Source organism: Lepidochelys olivacea, assembly GCF_965140295.1.
Source record: "Lepidochelys olivacea isolate rLepOli2 genome assembly, chromosome: 6".
NCBI classification, from domain to species: Eukaryota; Metazoa; Chordata; order Testudines; family Cheloniidae; genus Lepidochelys; species Lepidochelys olivacea.
Window position 1 is genome coordinate 109,457,141 of NC_140416.1, and position 27,011 is coordinate 109,484,151.

Genomic DNA, 27,011 nt, shown 5'->3' on the forward strand with positions numbered 1-27,011 from the left:
GTATGGAGGGCAGGTAGGGAAGGCTGTGCCTTCCCAAACAGCGTGGACCCATCCAACCCCCCTGCTCCTTGACCCCTGATCGCCCCCTACAAGGAACCCCTGTCCCAACCGCCCCCTGGGATCCCACTCCCTATCTAATCTCCCCCCCCCCGGCTCCCTGTCCCCTGACTCCCCCTGGGGACCCCCTGCCCCTTATCCAACCCCCCGCTTCCCACCCCCTTACCATGCAGGAGCCAGCTGTGCTGCCCAAGAGGAGCAGCAGGCCAGTGTGCTGCCCATGCGGCGGCATGGCTGTGGGGGAGGGAGGACAGCAGGGGAGAGGCTGGAGGCTAGACTCCCCAGCTGGGAGCTCAGGGGCCTGACAGGATGGTCCTGGGTGCCTGTAGTTTGCCCACCTCTGTTCTAGACTGAGCACTGAGTCCCATTGGGTAGATAGGAAGATTAACCTAAATAGTCTATACAGAAGCCCCTGGAATCCCATAAGATTGGGTCCATAATCCATTAACTATTGGAACTTATTTACAAAACTTTTCTTAAACATTACATTAATATACTGTATTGTGTAATACTATAGAATTAGAATTTATAATCCCTATTCCATGATGAGGTATCTTTGACCTATAGTGTATCTTAATTAACACTATCTTTATATAGTTTTTTTCCTCAAAAAGCATTTTATCAAAACAATCAGATTTAATTAAAAAAAATCTGATTGATTTTTATCCACCCTGTTCATGGACAGTGGAGAGCAAGCAGATCCAATAGATGAAACTGAGCACAAGGCCTTAATGTTTTTTTCAGTCAGCAGGACAATTTTATAGTTAACACATTGCTTAACAGGAAATTGTTGTAAAATAATTGCAAATCTGGAGAAGTATTAGACTAAGCACTCTCTCGCATTCAGAACTGTGCAGATAATGCAGAACCATATGGGGAAGGGCAGAGAATTAAAATTGTCAATTCCTCAAAGTCACACAAGAATGCAGTATCACTTCTGCATCATGTTGCAGTTAAAAACTTGGGAAATCTTTCTATTTCTCAAATCAAATGAAAATGACCGTCTCCTTTTTCCTTGTAGTGACAGTGCATAGCTGTAGGCTAGACTCTTGATCCTAGCTAAAATGATTCTCCTGCACTTGCAGAGCACCTTTTCTTTTATTGGTGAAGATAAATACAATGATTTGCAGTATATTGTGAAATTCTCTCAAAAAAGTAGAATTCAGGTCATACAGGTATTTCATTTCAAGATAAATTCCATTTTTTAGCAAAACTGAGACTTAAAGCATAATTAATATGCAGATTAATCTCTGATCACATGCCTTATTATACACAAACATCACACCCAAACACAGATTTGTTTCACATTCACAACAGACTTCCTCTCTTGCATCATGAAGACTCCCACAATATATAAAGCAATTTCTCAAAGTCAAACTTAAATTCAGGTGATTTAATTAAGGTAATACCAGACTTCCCAAGTAAAAGTATATTGGTGATTTGTTAATCTTTCTGAGGTAGCAGTTAACGTTGTACAGTTGACCACTGCATCACTCACAATAAGTAACTCAACAATGGTCCATAGTCAGTACATGATTGACTAGAAAGATGCGGATCACCCTTTGTATCCCTATGATCGCTTAGATCAGCTGAGATGCCTCTGTTGACATTCTCTACATGTGCGCTTCTGGGAACTTGAATTGGACACCTTCTGTGAGAAGATTCCCAGTATTGGAGCAAGAACCACTTATGGATCCTTGAATGGTGCAAGACACAATTTTTTTATTTCTACAGTGTGTGTTGCGTGAGAAATTCTACTGACTCAAGATGATAAGGTATTTGTCTCTGGAAACTTAGTCTATATTAGACAGATAACAAAAGAAATAATGACAGGCAAGGGTGAGGACAGGCAAACCTCTACACAAAAGATGCCACCCCAGTGCCCAAGATTGTCTGTCCAGGGGCTATCTTTTATTGGGCCAACTTCTGTTGGTGAGAGAGACAAGCTTTTGATCTTACACAAAGCTCTTCAAGTCTGGGTGCATTCACATTAGATAAAACTAAAGAGCTCTGTGTAAGCTCAAAAGCTTGTCTCTCTCACCAATAGAAGTTGGTCCAATACAAGATAATACCACATATCTAAATACCAATATCAAAAAATTTAACTGGGCAGGTTGGTTATATCTGTCATGCTGCACAAATGGTGGGATTATATGATAGCAGTGAGCCACACCATATTTAAGGGTGCAAGCTTATAATGCATCCCATAAAATTGTTTTAAAAGGTTAGCATTACGTCACTCAAATTCAAACATGACAAGAAAGGATGTTTACTTTGAATGTCAGTTAGTCAGATCTCAAGATACCAGTACACCTTCATGAAAAAGATGAAGTAAAGCTGGAAAAACACATGCACACATTGTAAAATTAGATAAGACTGCACTATTCTCTGTCAAAGACACTTCTATCAAAACCCTATCTCCCTATTCAAACCTCAAAATAGAAGGTTGTGAAACTCACAAGATTATTAGATCTTAAAAAAAAAATCTTCAGTTTAAAAAAGGACCTCTCTAGTAAATTGGTTCTGGTTGGTACATTTTGGTGTTCTTATCAACTGTAACTACATCTCAGAATATAAACTCACTGAGTTTACTCTCCACCTCACAGAAAACATGGATGTACTAGTTTGCTGTGGGACTCAAGATGTCAGTGACATTTCAGCATAGGGAAGGAGTGCAGATACTTACATTTTTTAATCTTAGACTGTTAGATCTGCCACTGAAGATCAGTTTTTGAGCAAAATAACTGACTGCCTTAAAACGTTTAATCAAAATAATTTTCCTTCTAATCCAGTTTACAAATAATAGTTCGAGATCACATATAAAGCATGTAGCGCTACGATTATAAAATGTTAAACTGAGACCAAGATATAACTAAGTCCATAAGAAAAATGGAATGCAATAAAATATTCCATCTTGTCTTTATGAATTCTTGTGAAAATCTTTGTTTTTTAATAGTGTATTACAACAAAGCAAATGTAAATACAATTTACTACTGTGTAATCACTTAATTGTTGGTTTCCTACACATGTGGGAACATTGAACTTAATCTGCATATATACAAGCATTTTGGGGACTTTTAAAACTGTCCTCATTGTTCATTAACATACACATACTGTGTGGAGCAGTAAGCTGTCCAATACAGTGGTCATATTTTTTTAAATGAATCTTATTCTGTATTAAACTATTGAAGACAGCCATGCTTTTTTTCAAGTATGCATCACTGTGGATTCCACTGTAGGGGTGCATGAATGTAAGATCAGAACTTTTGAATGGTAGTGTCAGTCAGGGCTGTGCATGTGCTCTGTGCCTCCATATGCTTCTGTTTGAGGGCTTAAAGGTCTGAGAGGCTATGAACCTCCCTCAGTTCTCTCTCACTGCCTGTGGCAGTGAGATGGAACTCAAGGAGTATCCAGCCCACTACTCTCTTTAGAGTAAAACTATTTTTCAACTTTGTGGGACAAATCTTATCTGCACACTCCTAATTGAACGTTTAAATAAAGAAACAGAAATAAGAAAAGAAGATTGGTGACCCGTCCCTCCCCCATACACTTCCCTGTACAGCAGGGTGAGATGCTTCATTCCAGCCACCACCTCTCATGGCAGACTCCAAACCTTCATGGTTTAAACTCTGCCCTACTGTGACTGTCTGATTCCTGCCAAGGATGGATATAGCCCAGAGGTGGGCAAACTATGGCCTGCAGGTCACAGTTAGGGACGGGGGTCCTGGGAGAGGGCAGTCAGGGGACAAGAAGTGGGTCGGGGGGACTGTCGGGGCAGAGGTGTGGATAGGGGTTGGGGCAGTCAGGGGACAGGGAGTGGGGGGGGGGGTTAGGGGCAGGGGGTCCTGGGAGTGGGTGATCAGGGGACAAGGGGCAGGGGGGGTTGGATGGATCGGGGATTCTGAGGTGGTCAGGGGACAAGTGGGAGGGGGTCAGGCAGTTTGTGGAGGCACAGCCTTCCCTACCTGGCCCTCCATACAGTTTCACAACCCCGATGTGGCCCTCGGGCCAAAAAGTTTGCCCACCCTGATATAGCCAATGCTTTTTCTGCCTAGGGGAGAGCCACATCCCAGATAGGTCCTCTTTAGGACCTGCAAAACCGAAGCTGAAACTGCATCTGGTAGAGCAGTCTCTTTGAACCCAACATGGTCGTTGCCAGAGCAAGTCTGGATAAACCAGGCCAGCACTCCCTCGAGTGCACATCATACTCTGCGATTGAGCAGTGGAGAGAAAAAAGACAGTGCTGGCACCAGACACTTTGAGGTTGTCCACCTCAGCCCCAAAAACCTCTGCACTGACAACTTTGGCCCCAGAGGCTGCACTGGCCGCCCCAGTGCTGGCTCTCCAATGAATAAAGCCAGCATCCGTATCCATAGAAAGGTGAAACTAAATCATAGAATTGCATGTAGCTGAGACATAGCTCCAAACTTGAAGAAAAGTCCCAAAATGAGGATGTGAAACATTACTTCTCTAGGACAGAGCTTGTAAATCCTCATTCAGAACTGGAGCAGCACAGGGAATGAGGGGCCAGGTGCCAACTCTCATGTTTATGATGGAACCCAACAAGGGCCCAGTAAAAGGAGAAATCTGTATCATTTTTTGAGACATTTGTTGTGCCGAAGAGGCAGATGAAACTAAGATTATAGTCGTCCTCATCATCATCATCCTCATCAAAGTGCTCCTTAGTGGCGTGAGGCTGGGATCCCTCTCCCACCTTCAGAGAGTGACCATAAGGAGAGTACCATGGAGCCCTAAGGTTTGACCCTGGGGCTTGAGTGGAACTGGGCTGGCCAGTCCCAACCAGGCCAATACTCGTGGCATGCCAGCTTGGCCATAATGGCCCTGTTGGGAACTGACATCCCATGTGTCCAAGAACAAATCGCCCTCCCATGCTTCCAGAAAGAGGAGGAGATCCTGTTCCCCAGTGGCATTGCTAGCCAGGCAACCCTCACCAGAAGCAGACATGGTTCCCCAAAAACAGAGAACAAAAGAAGGATTACATTAACCTCCATCTCCACTAAAGGAGTTGTCCTTATTGGCAGATGAGGCAGTTACACCAACCCTGGCATTGGTGATTGATGACTTTAAAGATTTATAGGACCTCCTGTCCCATATTGTGGATGTGACGGGTTGGATCACAGAAACCCCCTTGGGAACTGCCAACTGATGTGCCAAGACTACTTCTGCCCCTGCTTTCCCTGCCAGTGTGAGACTCCAGTACCCTGTCTTGCTGAGCCAGACACGCCAGTCTGCTCCAACACAGACCCAGGGTCTGAACCATGTGCCCCAAAACTGCAGACTTAGCTAAAAGCAGCTTAAGCAATGTTCCTGTCTTTGACACTCAGATGCCCAACTCCCAATGGGGTCTAAACCCAAATAAATCTGTTTTACCCTGTATAAAACTTATACAGGGTAAACTCATAAATTGTTCGCCCTCTATAACACTGATAGAGAGAGATGCACAGCTGTTTGCCTTCCCCAGGTATTCGTACATACTCTGGGCTAATTAATAATTAAAAAGTGATTTTATTAAATACAGAAAGTAGGATTTAAGTGGTTCTAAGTAGTAACAGACAGAACAAAGTGAATTACCAAGCAAAATAAAACAAAACACACAAGTCTAAGTCTAATACCGTAATAAAACTGAATACAGATAATAATTTCACCAGTTCCAGTAAGCTGCCTTTTACAGACTAGCCTCCTTCTAATCTGGGTCCAGCAATCACTCACACCCCCTGTAGTTACTGTCCTTTGTTCCAGTTTCTTTCAGGTATCCTTGGGGGTGGAGAGGCTCTCTTTAGCCAGCTAAAGACAAAATGTAGGGGTCTCCCATGGGCTTAAACAGACTTTCTCTTGTGGGTGGATCCTCCCCTCCCCCGTGTAGAATCCCAGCTACAATATGGAGTTTTGGAGTCACATGTCCCTGCATGACTCAGAACTACAGGTAGCAGCCATGGTTCACACGCTACCTTGAACGTCCTCAAGTAGATTTCTAATGTGGATTGGAGCATTCCAAGATCCATTGTTCCTTAAGCCCTTCTTGATTGGGCACTTAATTTGCACATTCCTTTCTCAAGAAACTGACCAAATGCTTTACAAAGGTTACTTAAAAATCAAGCCAGTACACAGCCAATATTCATAACTTCGAATACAAAAATGATACGTGCATAAAAATAGGATTAATAGATTCAGTAGATCATAACCTTTACATAGGTTACATGACATATGTAGTATAAAGCATATTCCAGTTATGTCATATGTATTCATAAGCATATTTCCATAAAGCCTTATGGGGGATACCGTCACAGTGGAGACCCTGGATGTTGAGGTTTTATTTATACAAGAAAAATATCAAACTTAAATATTCTGAGCACCACTATGCTGGCCAGAATTGCCCTCCCTGATAATAAGGGCATCCTGGAACGAGCTAAAGGACTGCACAAACCTCAGTCACTTCTACTCCCGATCATAGAATATCAGGGTTGGAAGGGACCTCAGGAGGTCATCTAGTCCAGCCCCCTGCTCAAAGCAGGACCAATCCCCAACTAAATCATCCCAGTCAGGGCTTTGTCAAGCCTGACCTTAAAAACCTCTAAGGAAAGAGATTCCACCACCTCCCTAGGTGCACCTAAGTGAAGAGCAGCTGGTTATCACTGAACCTAGGCAAGATGGAAGTGATGTTAGTGGGAAGAGGAAGACCTTTGGAAGAATTTGCCTAATCCACAACATCTCCCTCCATCAAGGCCATCTGTCCTTGGATAATCAGTCTGCACCCTGAGGTTTTGCTTCGATTTCCCATTCCTATCAGATGTCTAGATAGCCACAGTAGCCAAAACTGCCCACTTCCAGCTGGAGAACTGCATCCCATCCTCTTGGGCACAGTCAGTCATGGAGATCCATGCACATGTGACCTCCAGGATTGTTTCCAGACAAGAGTTCAGATGAGATCAGTCTTAAAAAATGCCCTGTCTTGTCTGCTTAGCATCACAGGTCACCAGTAAACACATCACCCCAGTGCTCTACTCTCTATATTGACTCCTCTTGAGTACAGAGTGCAGCTTAAGGCCTAGTTCTGATTTTCGATGGGATTGGCCCTATCTCCCTCTTTAACCATGGCCTCTCATGTTAGCTACACTCCATGGGCCCAGTGTAATGGTCATCCCTCCAGCATGCTCTCCATAGTGCATGACAGGGCCTCACAGAAGTGAGACCTAAACTACTAGAAGAAGTCTGTTACTACTCTCAGTGGGTTCAGACCCAAATGCAAGACTCATGTCTGACCTAGCTTTTCCCACAAGAACTATACATGTCTTTTTTTAAAACATACATAGGAGGTATTAGATACTGATGGTGCTAGTGTAACTGTCTAGATACATACAGATAGCTTAACTCCTGATATTATATAGTTGTCTAAGGGAGTGAGGTCAGGAAGCTGCTGAAAAGGACAGACGGGATCCCCTGCCTCTCTTTGGGTTGGATAAGCAGCCCTCTCCCTCCATTTGGAACTTCTCCAGCACCACATCCTTGCTTCTTTCACTACTTCCTTTGTTTGCATAGCTCCATAGGGTGGAAGTTCCAGCCTTTCTGCAGTAGCTCCCAGCTCCACAAAGAGCAGCTGACGTGGTGCACACCTCAGTCCCCTTTGCTTAAGCAGCAAGAGAAAATGCAGTGCAATTCAACCTCTTCTACTAGTCAATATTTCCTTATCCGAAAGAAGAAAGGTGTTCTTTGTCTTATGCTAGAACTGAGGAGACTGGATAATACATATACCACCTCGCATTCAGGATGGTAACACTTGCCTCTTTTATCCTATCACAGATGATAGGAGCCTGGTTGGCAAGTGGGTACCTTCCTGAAGACAGATTCCCACTAGGGCTGTCAAGCGATTAAAAAAAATTAATCACAATTAAAAAATTAATCATGATTAATTTCACTGTTAAATAATAATGCCATTTCTTTAAATAGTTTTGGATATTTTCTACATTTTCAAATATATTGATTTAAATTACAACACAGAATACAAAGTGTACAGTGCTTACTTTATATTTATTTTTTATTACAAATATCTGCACTGTAAAAAACAAAAAATAGTATTTTTCAATTCACCTAATACAAGTACTGTAGTGCAATCTCTTTATCATGAAAGTAGAACTTACAAAAGTAGAATTATGTACAAAAAATAACTTTTATTTTTGAGTGCAATATAAAACTTTAGAGCCTACAAGTCCGCTCAGTCCTATTTCTTGTTCAGCCAATCACTCAGACAAACAAGTTGTTTACATTTGCAGGAGATAATGCTGCCCACTTCTTCTTTACAATATCACCTGAAAGAGAGAGCAGGCACTGTTGTAGCCAGAGCTGCAAGATATTTATGTGCCAGATGCACTAAAGATTCATCTGTCCCTTCATGCTTCGACCACCATTCCAGAGGATGTGTCTATGCTGATGACTGGTTCTGTTCAATAACCATCCAGAGCAGTGTGAACCAACACATGTTCATTTTCATCATCTGAGTCAGATGGCACCAGCAGAAAGGTTGATTTTCTTTTTTGGTGGTTCGGGTTCTGTAGTTTTCGCATCGGAGTGTTGCTCTTTTAAGACTTTTGAAAGCATGCTCTATGCCTCGTCCCTCTCAGATTTTGGAAGGCACTTCAGATTCTTAAACCTTGAGTTGAGTGATATGTCTGTCTTTAGAAATCTCACATTGGTACCTTCTTTGTGTTTTGTCAAATCTGCAGTGAAAGTGTTTTTAAACTTAACGTGTGCTAGGTCATCATCCAAGACTGCTATAACATGAAATATATGGCAGAATGCTGGTAAAACAGAGTAGGAGACATACGATTCTTCCCCCAGGAGTTCAGTCACATATTTAATTAATACATTATTTTTTTAACGAGCATCATCAGCATGTCCTCTAGAACGGTGGCCAAAGCATGAAGGGGCATATGAATGTTTAGCATAACTGGCACGTAAATACCCTGCAATGCTGGCTACAAAAGTGCCATGCAAATGCCTGGTCTTATTTTCAGGTGACATTGTAAATAAGAAGCGGCCAGTATTATCTCCTGTAAATGAAAACAAACTTGTTTTTCTTAACAATTGGTTGAACAAGAAGTAGGACTGAGTGGACTTGTTGGCTCTAAAATTTTTACATTGTTTTGGTTTTGAGTGCAGTTATGTAACCAAAAAAAAAAATTTACATTTGTAAGTTACTCTTACACAATAAAGAGATTGCACTACAGTACTTGTATGAGGTGAATTGAAAAAACTTTCTTTTGTTTGCCATTTTACAGTGCAGATATTTGTAATAAAAATAATATAAAGTGAGCACTGTCAACTTTGTATACTGTGTTGTAATTGAAATCAATATATTTTAAAATGTAGAAAAACATCCAAAAATATTTAATAAATTTCAATTGGTATTCTATTGTTTAACAGTGCGATTAAAACTGCGATTAATCACAATTAATTTTTTTAATGGCGATTAATTTTTTGAGTTAATTGCATGAGTTAACCGTGATTAATTGACAACCCTAGTTCCCACCAATGCAGTTGCTAAAGAAGTGAGGAAGAGAGATCAAATGCCCTAAAAGGGCTTTGAGCACTTTTATGCCCAGTCATATCCAGGGATCCTGGTTGTTTTAGCAGTGCAAGAAAAATTTAAGTCCACTAAAGGCACTTCTAAGAACAAAGATCCAAAAAGTTTGGAATTATTTGGATGCAAGGCATATTCATCAGCCTGACTGCAACTTTGGGTGGCAAACTACCAAGTCCTGATCACAAAATACAGTAGAGACCCGTTTACGCACAAATCCGCTTAACATGTGGTAGCGCCATGCCTCCCAGTGCTACCTATTTAACACGTGAGACTCGTTAACACGCGGCACAGGAACTTGCTATTTAGCGCTACAGATTTGCTCACTAACTCACTGCCATAGAAATAGACAGGAAGTGCAGAGTGGTAACGTGTTGTACATCTTTACCGATATTGTTAAAGACGTATTATGCATGCTTAGTCATTGTCACGCTAGAGAGATATATAATATATAGTAGTTACATAGTAATATATATTACATGAGAAAATTTTAACCGTAGGCCTAATATAATGGCAGAGGGCAAGTGTCAACGTTCCTACACTGTGGAAGAAAAGCTAGCTGCAATAGATCGAGTAAATAGCGGAGAAACCCAAGCCAAAGTTTCAAAAGATATTGGGATTGCCAAATCTACTCTCCGAGGATGGCTAAAAAACAAATCTAAACTGAATGGCTTCGTACAAAATATTGATTCTGCCGCGGGGCTTAAGTGAAAATGTGTGCACTATTCAGCAAAACCCACAATAGACAAAGCCATGCGCACGGGGTTTGCTCAGAAAAGGCTGAAAGAAATGCCACTAAATTGGCCAATTCTTCAAGCCCAAGTGACAAAATTTGGAAATTTAATGGGGGATGAATCATTCCAAGCCAGCAAGGGGTTTATATGTTTTTTTTAAAAAAGTATCATGCCATAGTGCAGGTATCGATTTCTGGAGAAAGCCGGTCAGCTGATGAATCAGCTGCAAACGCGTTTCCCACCGAGTTAAAATCTATTTTACAAAACGAAGACTACCACGAAGAACAACTTTATAATTGTGATGAAACAGCTTTATGTGCAAAACTGCTACCTGATAAGACTTTAGCCTTTAATTACGAGACACAGAAAACAGCTGGATTTAAAAAGATAAATGATCGTGTGACTTTTTTTTTTTTTTTGTAATAATCAGATGGGCAGCCAGAGAACAGATGAAGTGCTTCTTTCCCTCCAGGACTCAAAGGCCACACTGTGGTCTGTGGGAATCTGCCATCTCCTTATAGGAAACCCTACAAGTACCATCACCAGTAGAGGGCAGCATCCTACTTCTGGGTTCAATAGCTAGGGTACCAATGAAGAGAGAGGCTTAGGTACTCCAGGTGATATCTATCTTCTGTCTCCTTGGTCAACTCTGCATCAGATTTGACCAGAGCACCAAGAGTTATGCTGCAGCGTATCTGGAGCCTGCCCCTACTTTCAGAAACTGCCTTGCCCCTTTTTACTGGGACTGGGCAGCCATCACAGCTGAAAAAATGGGCATTAAACATCATTGTCCAAGACTACCGTATATATTTCCATTCTTTACCCTGTCCCTACTCACCCCTCTGCCCTGTCCCTCTTTAAGAGAACCTTCTGATGAGAGAAATAGAAGTGGCCTAACTGCTTTGTCTGGGAGCCATAGAAGAGGTACCACAAACATACAGGGGAGGAGGCTTCTACTCCCAATATTTCCTTATCCCAAAGACGAAAGGGGGTTTTTGTCTTATGCTAGAACTGAGGACACTGAACAATACGTACACCGCTTTACATTCAGGATGGTAACACTTGCCTCTCTTATCCAATCACAGACAATATAGTTCCTGGATTGACTCCAGATAGGAAGAGTGTACCTTCCTGAAGACAGGTTCCCACCAATGCAGTTGGTATTTTTCAGGATATTATGAAACCCAACTAAGACGGTACAAATATGGCAGCATTTGTTAGGCCATGTTAGTGTGCCCTTATGTGGTGATGGTTGCCAGATTTGAACTACAACCGCTCCAGCTCTGGCTCAGTTTGGTCTATTTGAAAACCAACCAAACAAGAAGATTGTGGTTCTATCTCATGTCATTGCAGAACTGAGATGGTGGAAGGAATCCACAAGTGTGCAGTGAGGTACTGTTTTCTGCTTCTGCCCTGACAAGGACTTTAATCACAGATGCATTAGGGATAGCTTGGAGAGCACACCTGGACCATTTGCAGGAACCTCATCCCTGGAAAACATGGGGGCCCCCATCATTAATCCCAGAGCTAAAATCAGTTAGGCTAGCCTGCATATATCCTTCCTGTCTAGTCTTCAAAACTCCACAGTGCAGCTCCTGACAGACAACACAACTGTGATGCACTGTATAGACAAACAAGGAGGAGAATGTTCATCTCCCCTCTATCTGGAAGCTATCAAGTTCTGGGCATGGTGCTACTGTGACCCATAAATCCCTCAGTGCCAACTGGCAAGGGTGTGAAAAAAATATCCTGATCCTGGTGTTACCTGCTGGTTCACCAAAGAATATCATGTGAGATGTTAAATGAAAATCAGGGTTGTGCTGGTCATTAATATAATTGTACAGTGTATGTACTGCTACTGGGTAAGGAGTGGTGTGTGTGTGTGTGCCACAGTTGACCAATCAGCTGCTGGTCCAACTCCTGGATTCCTGGACCTGCTTTGACAGGACCATTGCTAGAAACCACATCCAGATCTCAAATAACTGCTCTGCATGTCTGTTGGCTGATTGAGTAACACGGGCAGAGACTGCTCCATACCGTCCATGAAATCCTGGTACAGAACAGGAAAACATTGAACAGAAGAAAGACTTATTCATGTAAATGAAAATGGCTTTTGATATGGGCATCCCAACATACTCTGGACCTGGTTCAGGCCTTGATACCAAAGATCCTCAGTTACTTGTTGTGCTTCAAACTGCCTGGCCTTTCATTCAGTTCTGTCAAGGTCTACCTCGCAGCAATATCTGTTTGTCAGCTTCCTGAACAATCATGCTCTGCCTTTTCTTGCTCAATATTATTGAAGTTCCTCAAAGGGCTCTGACATATTTACCCACCAGTCAGAGAACCAACTCCTGCCCAGGACCTCACATAGTCCTCCCTGAGGCTCAAAGAGCCTTCCTTTTGAACCTCTTTTGGAATGCATCTTACACTACTCATTCTGAAGAGGATATTCCTAGTGGCTGTCACTTCAGCCAGAAGAGTGAGTGATCTTCCGGTGGTTGTGATTGAACCTCCATATACAACATTCTACAGGGATAAGGTGGTACTAAGATGTCACCCAAAATTCATCACCAATGTGGTCTCACAATTTGATCTACCTGTCTTCCTGAAACCACTCTCCGCACGGGGGGTGGGGGAAGTTGCACAGATGAGATGTCCGGACTTAACTGTATTACATTACAAACTGTTCAGACTGTCTCCCAATCTATTTTAGTGGCTATAGCTGGGTGTTCTGAAGATCAGGCCATCTTCTCAAAGAGAATATCCAAATGTACATGACAGTGTGTATCACTATTTCCAGTTAACTTGTGTAACCCTCCCACCAAACATCAAGGCGCTCTCCACCAGAGCTCAAGTGACATCTTCCACCTGCTTTAGGAATGTACCAATATCAGAAATTTGCAAAGCAGCAACCTGAAGTAACCAGCTGACCTCTGTCAAGTAGTATGCTTCAGACTAAGCTGCAAGGTCCAATAACAAGTTTGCGAGAGCAGTTCTTTTTCCATTGGCGTTTGACTTACACAGTTGAGACTTCTCATTCCCATCATCCTTAGAGAATACTACTTCCTGGTACTTACAGTGGGATCCACACTGATGCATACTCGAAGAAGAGTACTTACTCTGTAGTAACTGGTTCTTCAAGATCTCAGTTTGGATCCCACAACCCACCTTCTGTCCCTGCTTTTGGAGTCCTCAGCTAACACAGGCTTTGAATTGTGAGGCAACTGAGGGAGGTCGCAGCTGCTCCATTCTTTATGCCCTCACAGAGGATCAGGAAGAGGCACAGACCGCATGTGCAGCTCTGGTGGAGAACGCTAGGCAAAAACCTCCAATTCTGCATACATGCGGCACATGTAGACAGTAGAATTCATACTGACAACATCTTGAAGAACCTTGGTTAAGTAGGGTTAGTAACTGTTCTTTTCTTCCTTGTCGTATATTTCTGATAGTATAAAGAGGCAGAACTTAAAGGAATGAGCTCCTCACCTGAGCTCTGGCCGAATTATGGCACTCTGAGCCTTCTCACGTGGCAAAACCACTATAACCAGTGGGGGAGGATTCCCTAGCATAGGTAATGTGAAGGACAGCCATAACTTCCAAGGATCCCTTGCATGCTCTGTCATCTGGGGCAAGAGAGGCATGTTGCAGTGGGACCAAAGCACTCAGCTTCATTAGGAAGATTCCAGGCAAAGTTGCAGCCCATAAGGAGCCCAGGGAGTCTGTTCTAATGACAAGACCAGAGTCTGGGCTGTCAAAAGGGCCTGTGTAAGCACAAAAATTCTACTGCTTAATTTATATCATGATAGTTGAAGTGGTATAGACTCCCAATGTGGACACAGTTAGTTATACCATGTATAAAGGAGCTTGTATAAGCATAGCTTGCCTTTGTGAGGGAAGAGGAGTAAGTTATGCTTGTATAAGGCACCTTTCTATTGATGGAACTATTTTGGTAGAAAATCACACCCTTACCAAAATAGCTAAATCACTACAAAAAATGCATGAAGACCAGGCTTAAGTTATTCTGGGGCTCGCACCAGCCCCTAGAGCAGCCAAGAATTGGGAGGTCCGAGGAGAGCTCAAAAGCCACCTAGCAGAAGGGCAGTCCAAAATCTCCCCCAAAATAATTATAACATTTCATTTCTGAAATTAGTTCAATGATTATCCTTGCATATATGTAATCAGCACACAGAAATAAGAACAGATTGTATTTCACGAGAATTGGCTAGCTAGAGCACAGAGCAAGTGGTTTTAAAAATTTATTAAAGATGTAACCCCTTCCCCTCCCCCGGTCATAGCTTAATTGCAGTTTATTTAAGAAATTTGTCAACCTTACTGTAACTGGATTTATAAAGGTTATTTTTCTACCAAATATTTGGTTTAAACAAAACTATCCTGGTAAATTGTCTGACCTCTGCTTAACATGAAAAAAAAAACTGAATGAATCTTCACGGTAAACTTGTGTATTTACAGATTAATTCAGTAAAGTAGTTCGTAATATCTGTTAGTTTCCTAGGTTTGGGGGAGTGGGGCTTGTCGGGGGGAGGGTGGGGGTTTGGTGCCGGTTTGTGTGTGTGGCTCGTCGGGAGGGTCAGGATACGACCCAGTCAGGGGGTATGGATGCACGGCGGTTGGGTGGATGAGGGAGCAGCTCCCTGTACAGTGATACTTCCCCCTGCAGCTGAGGAGCGATTGGTGCAGGAAGTGCAGGGGAGGAGAAGGGGAGAGTTTGCAGAGCTTCCTACAGCCAGGGGAGAAATCTGGGGGAATGGGTCTGATATGACCCCAGTTGCTGTGCAAGGGAAGAGGAAGTCCCGTCCTCTCCAGCCCAGCTGGGACTAGCAGCTGAGCCCAGCACTGGGTAGGAGCTACCAGCCGGGTCTTTTCCGGTCCTGCCCCCTGCCCCACAGTGACTTACCTCTCTGCCGGCTGCCCTGGGTACCCAAAACATACTGTTGGGGAGGGTTGCATGACCGCTCTTGTGGCTTCCCTTTGCTTCCCCATCAGAAAGTAATTTTTCTGCAGGGAAGCAGAGAAATCTGCTGGGGACACTAATTCTGCGCATGCATAGTGGTGCAGAATTCCCCCAGGAGTAACAGTGTGTATATGTGTTGTTATCTATATCTATTTCCCATAGTGCTTGTAGCTGGTCATCTCAAAACATACAACTTGACTAAACCTTAGAACAGCTATGATTTTATTGTTAATTGTGTGAGGCCTTATTTTCTAATGTTCAAATGTACATGCAATAGATAAGCTATTCAGAAAAAGGTTCACTGATGATTTAACTTGACAAAACATTTAGCATATTTACTAAACTTTTTCCGAGTATACTAGAATGAGAAATTCCAAAGCATTAAATACATGAAATACATGAAAACTATCTAATTTAACTTAATTTAAACTTCTAATTCTACATCTTTTCATAGTTATAAGCATAAAGCATGGGCTTTTCTAAAGTGCATAAGGTAGAGACGAGGTGCTCAACTCTCTTTGACTTTCAAAATCTAGAACTTTAAAAAATTGTCTCTTCTGCAAGTAGGGCCCATGTGCTAAATCCTGCAGTCTTTACTTGGACAAAATTGCCATGGGAGTTTTCTAAGTGAACAAAACAGAATTTGTTGCTTAATGAATAGTAATTGCTATACATGGCAAAGATTCATTTTGATAGATGCATTTCAGCCTTAAGGAAACAGAGTGTAGCTACAACTATTCTTTTATTGAGAATCTATGTGCAAATTACAATTAAGTGTGTGGGTCTAGGTGTGAAATTTTTACATGAACGGTCTTTTTCTTAAAGGTGATCTAAAGGGGTTGACTTTTGTATAGTTTTTAAAAAACAGGATAAAAACATTTTGTGTGTGCGTCTTTGCAAGTCATCTTTAAATGGTAGTGTTCATGTTTAAGGGCTAAACTAACATTTGTTATTTCAGTCTCTTTAATATATGTACATTTCAGATTTAAAGCACAAACTGGAATCTCTTGAACAAAGTTTAGTGCAGTTCAAAATGCATGTTTTTTTTTCTTTCAAGTGCAGGCAATCAAAATTAAGTTGTGATGTGACTAACTGTGCACTGTAATGTCTCTGAAACCTTGTGATTGAGCTAAGAGATGATAAATCTTCTTGTCTCAGCATCCAGAGGAGTTAGTCTTTGAGACAGCTGTTTAGAATGTTAGTGAATATTTATATACCTCATAAAAGATTCAGTACCTTTTATGTCTGGTGCAGACATCACGCTACCCTTGTTCAAATCACTGCCTATTCTTCTAATTTATTTATAGCCAATATATCAAGGTTATTTGACCGTTTTTATAAGGGTCTAGAGTGGAGCTATAAAATTATTATAGAATAGCATTCAGAAGTTTTGGATTATGTTTTGGAACTAGTTGTGTTCACTAGACTGTATTTCAAATATCAGCACACTTCTACAAGTACAGTAAACTTCCCCCACCCCCAGGTCTCTTAATTTTTTTTGTGAGTAGTAGTTCACTTGTAGATTGTCTCCCCCTGCCCTCTCCTTCTTTTTCATAATAGTAGGGCTGAAGCCTTCCTGAGCAACAGTGTGTCAGGCAACTGTTTCAGTAGATCAGGGGTTCTCAAACTTCATTACACTGTGACCCCCTTCTGACAACAAAAATTACTACACGACCCCAGGAGGGGGGACCCAAGCCCGCCCAAGCCTGCTGCCCCAGGTGGGGCGGGGGGTGGGGTGGGCATAGCTGCCCCCTGCCCAGGGCAGAAGCCCTTGTGCTTTGGCCTTGGCCGTGGGGCTCAGGCTTTGGTTTCACACTGGAAAAACACCAGTCTGGCTTTTCTAGAACCTATTAATAAAGCATTGTTTGGCTGAAACTGGCCACTAAAATTTGCTTCAAATTTAATGTTGCCCAGTGAAATTTGCCATGTTGCTCCGTGAAAATGGCACTTCTTTTCAGGGGTGGGGTAGAAGAGGAACAGCTTTACATATAATACTTGCCCTTCTCACACAATCTTCATAGCCTATTTACTAACTAAACTCCAAACTTACCCAAAGAACAGAACAACATAATTGACCAAAAAACCCCACAAACCCAAAGATATTATGCGTATTTAAAGATGAAGCCTTAATTATATAGCAGTCCTTCCAGAATATATTATAATACAGATACTCATTCATTAAACATCGATACCATCAATATAATCCATAGTTTCCATATGTTATCAAATATATCTCCTTTGTCCTCTATTTTGTAAATCATTCTCTCAAGCACTTTGTTTTTCAAGTTGAATTGTCTTGGCTAATTCTGACAGGATTTGTCTGTCTTCACTGTAGTTTCAAGGTTATTGTACACCTAAATGTTATTTAAGTGGCCATTCTCTTATATCCCATCCACAAAGATGGAGTCTGTTCCTTTCCTGGCAGGAGAGACGCATTAGAATTCTGAATATTGACATTCACAATTGAGGAGATTCTGAATGCTTCCATCCTGCTGCTTTGTCTCCAGATTGTGGATTTGTCATGTTGCCTTCAAAAATCCCCCATTTCATCTCCTTGGGTTGGTAATTCACAGGTCATAGATATCAGAATCTGGATTATATCTTTCAGAGTAGCAGTCGTGTAGTCTGTATCCGCAAAAAGAAAAGGAGTACTTGTGGCACCTTAGAGACTAACAAATTTATTACATCTGTTAGTATTCAGTTTTAGAATCTGATTGCCTCCCTTTTAAAACCCCAGGATTGGAGCAAATGTAAAGTCAATAATATGTTTTTAGGATAATTAAAGTCCGGTCTGCAAGTCATGACTATGTTGTTTTAAATATGTTTGTCTGCACTGAATTTAAAACTTAATTCTAAACATTCATTAATTCTAAACCCTTGTCTCCTGAGGGTTCCTGTTCCGGGTAGGTCAATTTACAAGCTGCTCTGTTGGACCAGATGCAGCTGCTGCTGGGTTCGAGTCTCCTAATTGCAACTTTAATGTATTCTCTCAGAAATGTGTGCCAGTTTCTTCATTCTTTATCAAGCCTTTTCCCCATAGTAACAAGTCACAGCATCCATTTTGCATCTCCGATTTAATTGAGCATACAAATTGTGTCCCATAGGAAAAACCCCAGTTAAATGACACACACTATACAAACTAGTTCATTTATTTTTTCCACTCCAGGAGATTGACCACTTGCAGTGTGTCTCACTTTATAACAGATTTGTTATATTTTCTTATTATATGGTACCATTTTTATCAACAAATTACTATTCAGCTGTCTGTCTTCGTTATCTGGAATCCAATGAACTTTTGTTGCAGTGGTTAAAATGTATAGCTCAGCAAAAACATTCTATTCTGTCAGTTTCCTGTTGCTGTCGGTTTCTGTTACGGCATACTAGACTCACCACCCTTTTTCTACAGACTATGGGGACATTTTTGCATGCAGTCTGCTTTTGAAAATTTCAGAAATATCCCAAACATCTGAAAAACACTTAATCTTTAAAATCAGGCTTTTCAGAGGTTCTCTAATGTGAAATGAAAATCTATAATGGCCAGATGTCTTCTGCTGTTTACCTTCATTTCCTTACTGACAAGGATTAAATGAGTTTGCATTCAGCAGGGAAATAATTAATTTTAGGGAGAAAGGGAGCATGTCAAATTATGTGTGGGAGTGGGCAAAAATAAAAATTGGGTACTGGTTTTATTGTAATCATCAATAGTAAAAACACGATACCTATGAGGTTACAGTACAGTTATAACCTCTTTCATTGTTTGGAAAGTTTATATAAATTAAAACATTTAATAATTTCTCATATCTTTTCTTTCTGATGCATCTCTTTAAAATCTTATGTTAAATTAGTATTTACTTAATTTTAAAATAAGTTTTAAGAGTATAACATTCTATTTGTATATTTGTATGTCAAAATTATATCAGAATGTGCTGGATTTTTAAAAACATGATACTATGAGGCTGCTAGTTAACATCTTACTCTTTCTTTTGTTTATCAGTTTCATGAAATAAATCATCTTACTACAATATTCGGCTAATCAGCAGTTGATAAGCTTATTTACTACACAGTGCTAAATATGTTGATTTTAATATACAATTTAGCCATTCAAACATAATGGCCAAGATTGCTCAACTTGAGACATCTTAAACTTGCCTAATGTTCAGAAGGCATGTGCTTAGCATTCTGGAATTCTAGGCCCCTTTTTAAATACCTCAAGTTAGGTACCCAAAGTCATTATTCACTTTTGAAAGTCTTGTTCAGTATATTTTGAGAACTTTAGTTTTAAGCAGTATGTGTAACTTCCACCTACTTTGTAAAATCCTTCCCTTTATTGAAGTATGTTTGTTTGATTTAAGCTGTCATCCGTAGGATTTCTTAACTATTAGCAGAGGTTTGCTGAAGTAGAATGATGATACTGCTTGGTATTCTTCCTGTCCTAGCATCTACTCTGTCACTGTATCAGGGTGTACTAAACATACAAATGTCACCTTGCTAGGTGCAGAGGAACAATTTGTCTGTTCTACTGTTACATTAATTTAGAATGGAAGAGGTATACAGGACATTTTGCTTAGGATCTGATTCTTAAAAGTGATAGGCTGTCCTATGTCTTCTGTTGTTAATTCCACATCATGCTTTTGCTTCTCATTTTATTAACTGAAGATTTTACATCATACGTATCCCTTTTGCGTTTTGTCACCTTTGTCTTACCTCTTTGTAGTGTAAAATATTGCTTGTTACTGTTCCTCTTAATTCCTTTCAATAGTGAACTTCTGAATTCCTTCAAATAATTGGGGCATTAAAGTATTTTATGAGCTAGTAATATAACAAAATGAATTGGTGATTAGTCATCTTCAAGCATTGTGATATTTAAGCACTTTCTTACATAATATGGAAACTGTTATGCCTTTTTTTAAATAAGAAATTTAAAACCAGTTACATCTAACAATTAGATGTGCCAACAGTTTCAGATCCATATGTACCTTGAGGTTACCACTACTTTGACTAGACTAGAATAATAAACTTAGGCTAATCTTAGAGTCCTGCTTTTGTTTTATGATATAAAGGGAGGGTATCGTTCCTGGCTGCTGGGAGGGAGGGTGTTCTTCCTCCTTTCTTCTCCCCTCTCAGTAATGAAAGAGAATTCTGGTGTCAGTCAGTCAAGGACAAATGCAATTCCCTGTGTTTCACTGATTGTATGTTTGTGGAAATATGTTGTGGCTGATTCTGGTCCTCCATCACAGCTTCTATATGCTGTTGAAAAGTAGCCACAATGGACTGGGGAGAATCCTCCAACATAGAGCTGACAGATGTGGCCCCATACTGCTTGTCTTTATGAACTGCAGCATAGAGGAAATGGTGGGGTTGGTAGTGGTGTACTTAACACCACAGGGATTATGGGCTCTAGTACATGGACAGCTGTGAATGAAGGCGTGGTTGTAAAATAGAGGAGCACAGGGGCTGCTCTAACTTATGTCAGGGACCATTTTTGGTCTCTGCAGCAGCACAGAGTCTATGAGAGACAGAGAGGTGGTCTAAAGGAGAGAGAATCTGCCCTGTTGAGTGCTAGCTGGAAATTCTTCTACCATGTATTGATATATTTTTGGTTTTCAGTTCTTTTGCTTATGAAAGTATCTAAATATAAACTTTGAACAGAGATAAAAAGTTGAGCACTTTTGATATTCAGTGACAACATTTAGAAATAGTGCGTGCAGTGTGGAAGTGTGCTATATGCAGTACGTAGACACATAAATATATTTTGCATAAACATCTATTCATGCATAACTTGAATTTAAAATGCACATGTATGCAGGCTTTATTAAAACTAAAACATTAATATTCAATTGATTTTGTTGATTATTTTATTTTTGTATTTGTTATTCACTGTTGTACTTTTTCATTACAGAATGTATGACAATATGTCCACAATGGTGTATCTAAAGGAAGAGAAGTTGGAGAAGCTTACTCAAGATGAAATAATTTCTAAAACTAAGCAGGTGATTCAGGGACTAGAGGCACTGAAGAATGAACACAATTCCATTTTGCAGAGCTTACTTGAGACATTGAAATGTTTGAAGAAAGATGATGAAACTAATCTGGTGGAAGAAAAATCAAACATGATTCGAAAGTCGCTGGAAATGTTGGAACTTGGACTTAGCGAAGCACAGGTAAAATTGAAGCAGGGGAAATCGTTTCAAGCTGTGTCTGCAGTTATGATATGAAAGCAAATGCAAACTTATGTCTTTTTGGACTGTGCTTTAGTTAGAGGTGTAGAATTGAACACTTGGATATCAATTCTTAGACTTACACAGAATTTATTAAAAATTAGCAGTGTCAGTTTGCATTCAGAAGTTTTTAAAACCTGATTATAGCTTGTAGGGAAGTAGGTTGAAATAACTATATAGAGTGACTGACAGTGGTGGTTTTAGTGCATTATGCAGCTAATTATGCATTGAGCATTAAATCTTGGTCCACTGAAGTAACACACAGCTATTCTTTGATTGACTTTAGTGAAACAAGAATTTTTATTTTATATATAGGCTTTCTTGTGGCACTTGCCATGTAGTGTCTGAGCACCTCACAGGTATTGATGATGCTCACAACAACTCTGGAGAGTTAGGAAAATGTTATCCTCACTTTATATATGGGTAACAGAGGCACAGAGAAATTAACTAACTTGCCTGAGGTATACAGAGCTGGGAATAGAACTGCTGAGTCCCAGTCCAGGACTATAATTTTAAGACCATCCTTTTTGTCCCTTGAATTTAGGATTAGTTTTCTAGTACTTGGTACTGGAAGGACATAAGGGTCTCTAATGTTCACCCAACATTTTAGTAAAATAAAAAAAAAAAAGGGTTGGCTACAAATTGAGTACTGAATCAGAGGAACTTTCCTTGTTTAAAAGAGAGAATCCCGCTACTGACTTTTTATGAAATGGCTTGGTTGCAAAAAATGTTGTTTTGGGGAAGGTGGGCAGATGCTGAAAAACATGATTTGTGTGTGCATGAGTGAGGGCCAGAGAAGGGCATGTGATCTGCAGCAAATTAGTTTGTGACTTCAGACTATTTTAAAAATATTTATTTTCAAAATGCTTTTTTACCAATTTGAATTCTTTTTTTTCAAGTTTAATATGCAAAGTTGCAAGAGATAACAAGAATGGTAGGACAACCAGTCTTTGGAGAGTGTGAAACCTTCCAACCCTTGTATAAGAACATATCTGTTGGCATTTTTTAATCAGTTATGTGGGGTCTTTAAAGTTAGCTTTTGTGGGTGTTTGTAGAATATCCTTATAGAAAAATAAAGAAATAGAAAAGGAAAAATGCTTAAGGCACTGGATTTAGACTCAGGAAATGAGACTCAATTCCTGGCTCTGTCAGAATCTTCCTGTGTGCCCTTGAACAAGTCTTTGAATATCTTTGTGGTTCAATTCCCAATATGTAAAATGAGGATAACGGTACACCACTGTGAGATAGAGAAACTCTGTGTGTGTGTGTGGTGTGTGTAAATTCATTAATATTTGTGTGACACAGATTTTTTTCCTCTGAAGATAATACTCATTTTGCTAAAGGAGTAATCTAATTTCTCCTTTCACTTTCCCACCTCCACCAAAATTTCTCTAGAGAGTAAGTTTACAGAAGACTTCAATTCATTGTAGTATGTTATAAATCTGATAGCTACAGGCATTGTGAATAAACTGGGCACCATTTTTGCCTGGCTTTCCCAAATATACTTGAAATGTTGTGTGTACAACTGGTTACATGCAGATGAGCTAATTACTTATCTGTATTTTACATGTGTAAAAAATGGCTAAGTTTGGAAAGACATGCTGAAAATTTGATCTTCTATGTAGATGGACTGGTGTGTGTAAATATTAAATATCAGCCTGAAATTGATAGTTGTTTCCTGAAAGTTTATTCAACATATGAATACATTTACCCTAAAGATATCCTTTAAAGAACGATGTGACCGTCTGAAAAACTGAAATTTTAGTTAACATGAATCTTGCATATAAAAATATTCAGGTTCTGAGATGCTCAAAGCTAACTTTAAAAGAAACCTTTTTATGAAATCAAGGAAAGTGAGAACATAAATCAAGGTGGCAAACTCCTTCTCTGTGTATAGCCAAATGATCTCTTTAATTATATATAAGCCAGGCTTACAAAAGTGAAGGCCATAAGGTGCCTGTGATCCATACCAGTTTTCACACTGCTGTCAGTGGGAGATTTGTACAAACAATGAATGTAGAATATGGTCCTTACATAGTAGTTAGTAAAATTGCTTTTTACTCCTGAGGGCATTTTGCGCCAAAAAATTCTGCGCACAATATCTTAAAATTCTGTAAATTTTATTTGTCAAATAAATGTGGAGGCTCCAGCATGGCATTGGGGCTCACAGGCCACTGGCTGCGCAGAGGTGGGAGATCACTCTGCAGCTCCTCCCCACCCCGCAGGACATGGACTCAGTGGTGAGGCTGCACCCAACCCTGACAGAACACACTGACTGAGCCTGCCCCCAAAACACCCCAGAGCCCTGCCCCTCCACGCCAGGTGTACCAGCTGTGAGCAGACAGGCTCAGCCCAGCAAGATGTAAGTGTGGAGGGACTTAGTGTGTGAAGGGAATCCAGGTGTGGGTTGAGAGATTCTGTGGGGGGCAATATGGGTGTGGGTGGCTCAGTGGGGAATCTGGGGGTGCAGGAGATCTGGATGCACAGGGGCTTGTTGGCGGGTTCTGGGTACAACGTTAATGGGATGGACTGGGCAGGAGGGGTCCAGGTGAAAGTGGTTGGGGCTCAGCAGGGGTGTGGGCAGGGATAGAGTCTGGTTCAGTAGGGGGGTCCAGATGTCTGGGGAGTGGGGCTTGGTGGGGTGGGGATCCGGGTGTGGGTGGCTCGTCGGGCTGGTTCATGTGCAGAGAGAGAGTGGGGCTCACTGCGGGCGGGCGGGTGGTTCAGAGTGCAGGAGGGGGGTGAGGCTTGGCGGGAGGGTCTGGGTATGAGGGGGTGTGGGTGCACGAGGGTTATGCAGATGAGGGAGCAGCTCCCCATACAGTGATCCCTGCCCCTGCAGCTGAGGAGTGATGGTTGTAGGAGGCGGGTGGCAGGGTAGTTTGCAGAGTTTCCTGCAGCCTGGGGAGAAGTCTGGGATAGGTCTGACTCGGCCCTGAATGCCGTGCAGGGGAAGAGGAAGTCCTGTTTTCCCAGGCCAGCTTGGACTAGCAGCTGAGCCTGGCTCAGGGTAGGAGCCATCAGCTGGATCTTTCCCCTGCCCCACAGAGGTTTACCTCTCTGCTGGCTGCCCTGGGCACCCAAAACATACTACTGGTGAGGGTCACATGACTGCTCTTGTGGCTTCCCTTTGCTTCCCTGTCAGAAAATCATTTTTCTGTGGAGAAGCAAAAAAAACTGCAGGGGACATGAATTCTGTGCATGCGCAGTGGAGCAGAATTCCCCCAGGAATAACTTTTGCATTTAGCAGTATTAATGAGAAAAAACAATGCAGGAGGTTTTTAGATAGACACTGCTCTTTGTCCTTTGTTGGGTATATGTGTGTGCAATTACCTGTCTTGTATGAACAGTTGTAATTGTACATAATTGTATATGCAGGTCAGATGTACAGTTGCACACCTTAGATTATTTGAATCCTATGATTATTTCCCCTTGAAGCATTATTAGGCTGGAGAATTAATACTCTATTGAGATGAATATTGGCAGTTCATAAACCTACCTTCACAGACAGTTTGATATAGGTGCTCAACTACTGCTCTATTTTGGGTTACATTTGGAAGGTTTCTTTGCAACCATACGGGCTAGAAACTTAACACATATATTAAAATGAAAGCTTACATTCTGCAGAATGTGAATTTTTCATGGAGGCTGAATAACATAATCAATTATGATTTAACATTTGCATTTCACGTTCCGGTTTGCAAACTTACAGTTGCATTTATGTAGGTTTTTGCATACATGTTAGGTACTTTGTGACCTTTGTCCAGCTATGCCAGAAGGATAGGAGACTTGATGATGTGATTTAATTAGGGCACAACTTTATTCCTAAATGTCTGGGAATCCTGGCAGAAAAAACTGCAGTGGAGGTAATTCCATAATCATTTACATATATGCGGGGGGCTGCTGTCAGTCCTCCTTTTTTACCCATTCTAGTATGCAGCCAGCCTGCTGCTGGGACCTCACCATCACCCCCTCAAATGAGAGTTCAGGGGGCTATTGAGGGGGAGAGAGGTTGATTCTCTGCTATACCTGTCATAGGAGCCCTGAAAACCATTCGTGCCTTACAGAGTACCTGCACTGGGTGTCTACCCCAAACTTACATAATAAGTTGCAACATCATAACCTAATCTCGGTTCCATATTTTTTGCCCTAACTAAGCTCCCAACCCACTGTGAGGAATGTGGATAAACCCCCCACCTCATGTTGGCCAGTCTGGTGAGGGGTCAGGGGGATGGGAAAGAATTTTTCTCCTCACCAAGAAAGGAGCGACTAGTATAATGGGTACAGTGAATCATGACTAAGGCGACTAGTTTGTCACAGAAGTTATGGATTCCGTGACTTTCTGTGACCACTGTGACTTCTGCAACTGCTGGTGCACCTGGCCCGGGGGCCACCTGAGCAGCTCAGGCAGCCCCTGGGCTAGTCGCACTGGCCGGTTCTGGGGCAGGCTCGGGCCACCATGCCCCCCCCCCAGCAGCAGCAGGAGTTTGGGTATGGGAGAGGGCAGGGATTTGGGGCACGGGATGGGGTGAAGGCACTGGGTGGCGCTTACCTCGGGGGGGGCTTCCCGAACCAGTGACATGCCCCTCCCTCAGCTCCAAGATGGAGGCATGGCCAGGCAGCTCTGCACGCTGCCTAGGAGCTGAGTGCGGAGGGGATGTTGCTGCTTCCGTGGAGGTACAGAGCCAGGTAGGGAGCCCCCCCGGCTACCCTCCCCCATCACCTGTGGTGGGGAGCCCCCCTGGGTCACCCCCCGAGCACCTGGACTGACACCCCTCCACCCCCAAGCACCTATGGTAGAGGCGCCCCCCCCCAAGCATCCACAGCCCCTATCCTCCTCCCCCCCCCCCCCCCAAGATTTAGTCAGGGGTATATAGTAGAAGTCATGGATAGGTCACGGATTGTGAATTTTTGTTTACTGCCCATGACCTACCCGTGACTTTTACTAAAAATACCCATAACTAAAACGTAGCCTTAACCATGACAAAACCTGGTATTTTAACTACTACCAAGGATGGCAGGGTATGTGCTGCTCCGCCTTGTTCAGGTAAAAGAGCATTTTTCCTGCACCAGCATGGACATAATTGTCCCCCTTCTCTTCTGGTCACCTGGTGGGGATGGTTCAGTGTTCCCATGCTGACCTGGTATGAATCTGCCATAACAAGTAATTCTGTGGCTGTGTAGCCCTTAAAGGGGCCACACACCATTTCGGACAAGGCGGAAAACAGCCTGTATTACTTCACTTGTGGAGAGGTTGTTCCCAGCTATCAAAGTACATTACTATAAACAGCATTCAAGGTAGCCAACTTATAAAAGCTGCTGTATGTTACATCTTTAAAAACAATCACACCACAGCATAGGGGTAAGAATTTCTTCAGATTAGTCTCAGCTGAGCAGCAAGCAAAGCTGGCAGAAGTAGAGAGAAATCAACAACC

At 41.7% G+C, this 27,011-nt stretch overlaps 1 protein-coding gene across 6 annotated transcripts in view; it reads left to right on the forward strand.

The window, feature by feature from the left end:
• Positions 1–27,011, forward strand: part of KLC1 (kinesin light chain 1) — a 115,915-nt gene that overhangs the window by 37,832 nt on the left and 51,072 nt on the right. For all 6 annotated transcript variants that reach the window (XM_084630996.1, XM_084630995.1, XM_084630997.1 and 3 more), the window contains exon 2: positions 21,258–21,519. In XM_084630996.1, coding sequence (XP_084487122.1) covers positions 21,259–21,519 — 261 coding nt within the window. In that variant the 5' untranslated portion in view covers position 21,258. The remainder of the gene's footprint in view (positions 1–21,257; positions 21,520–27,011) is intronic.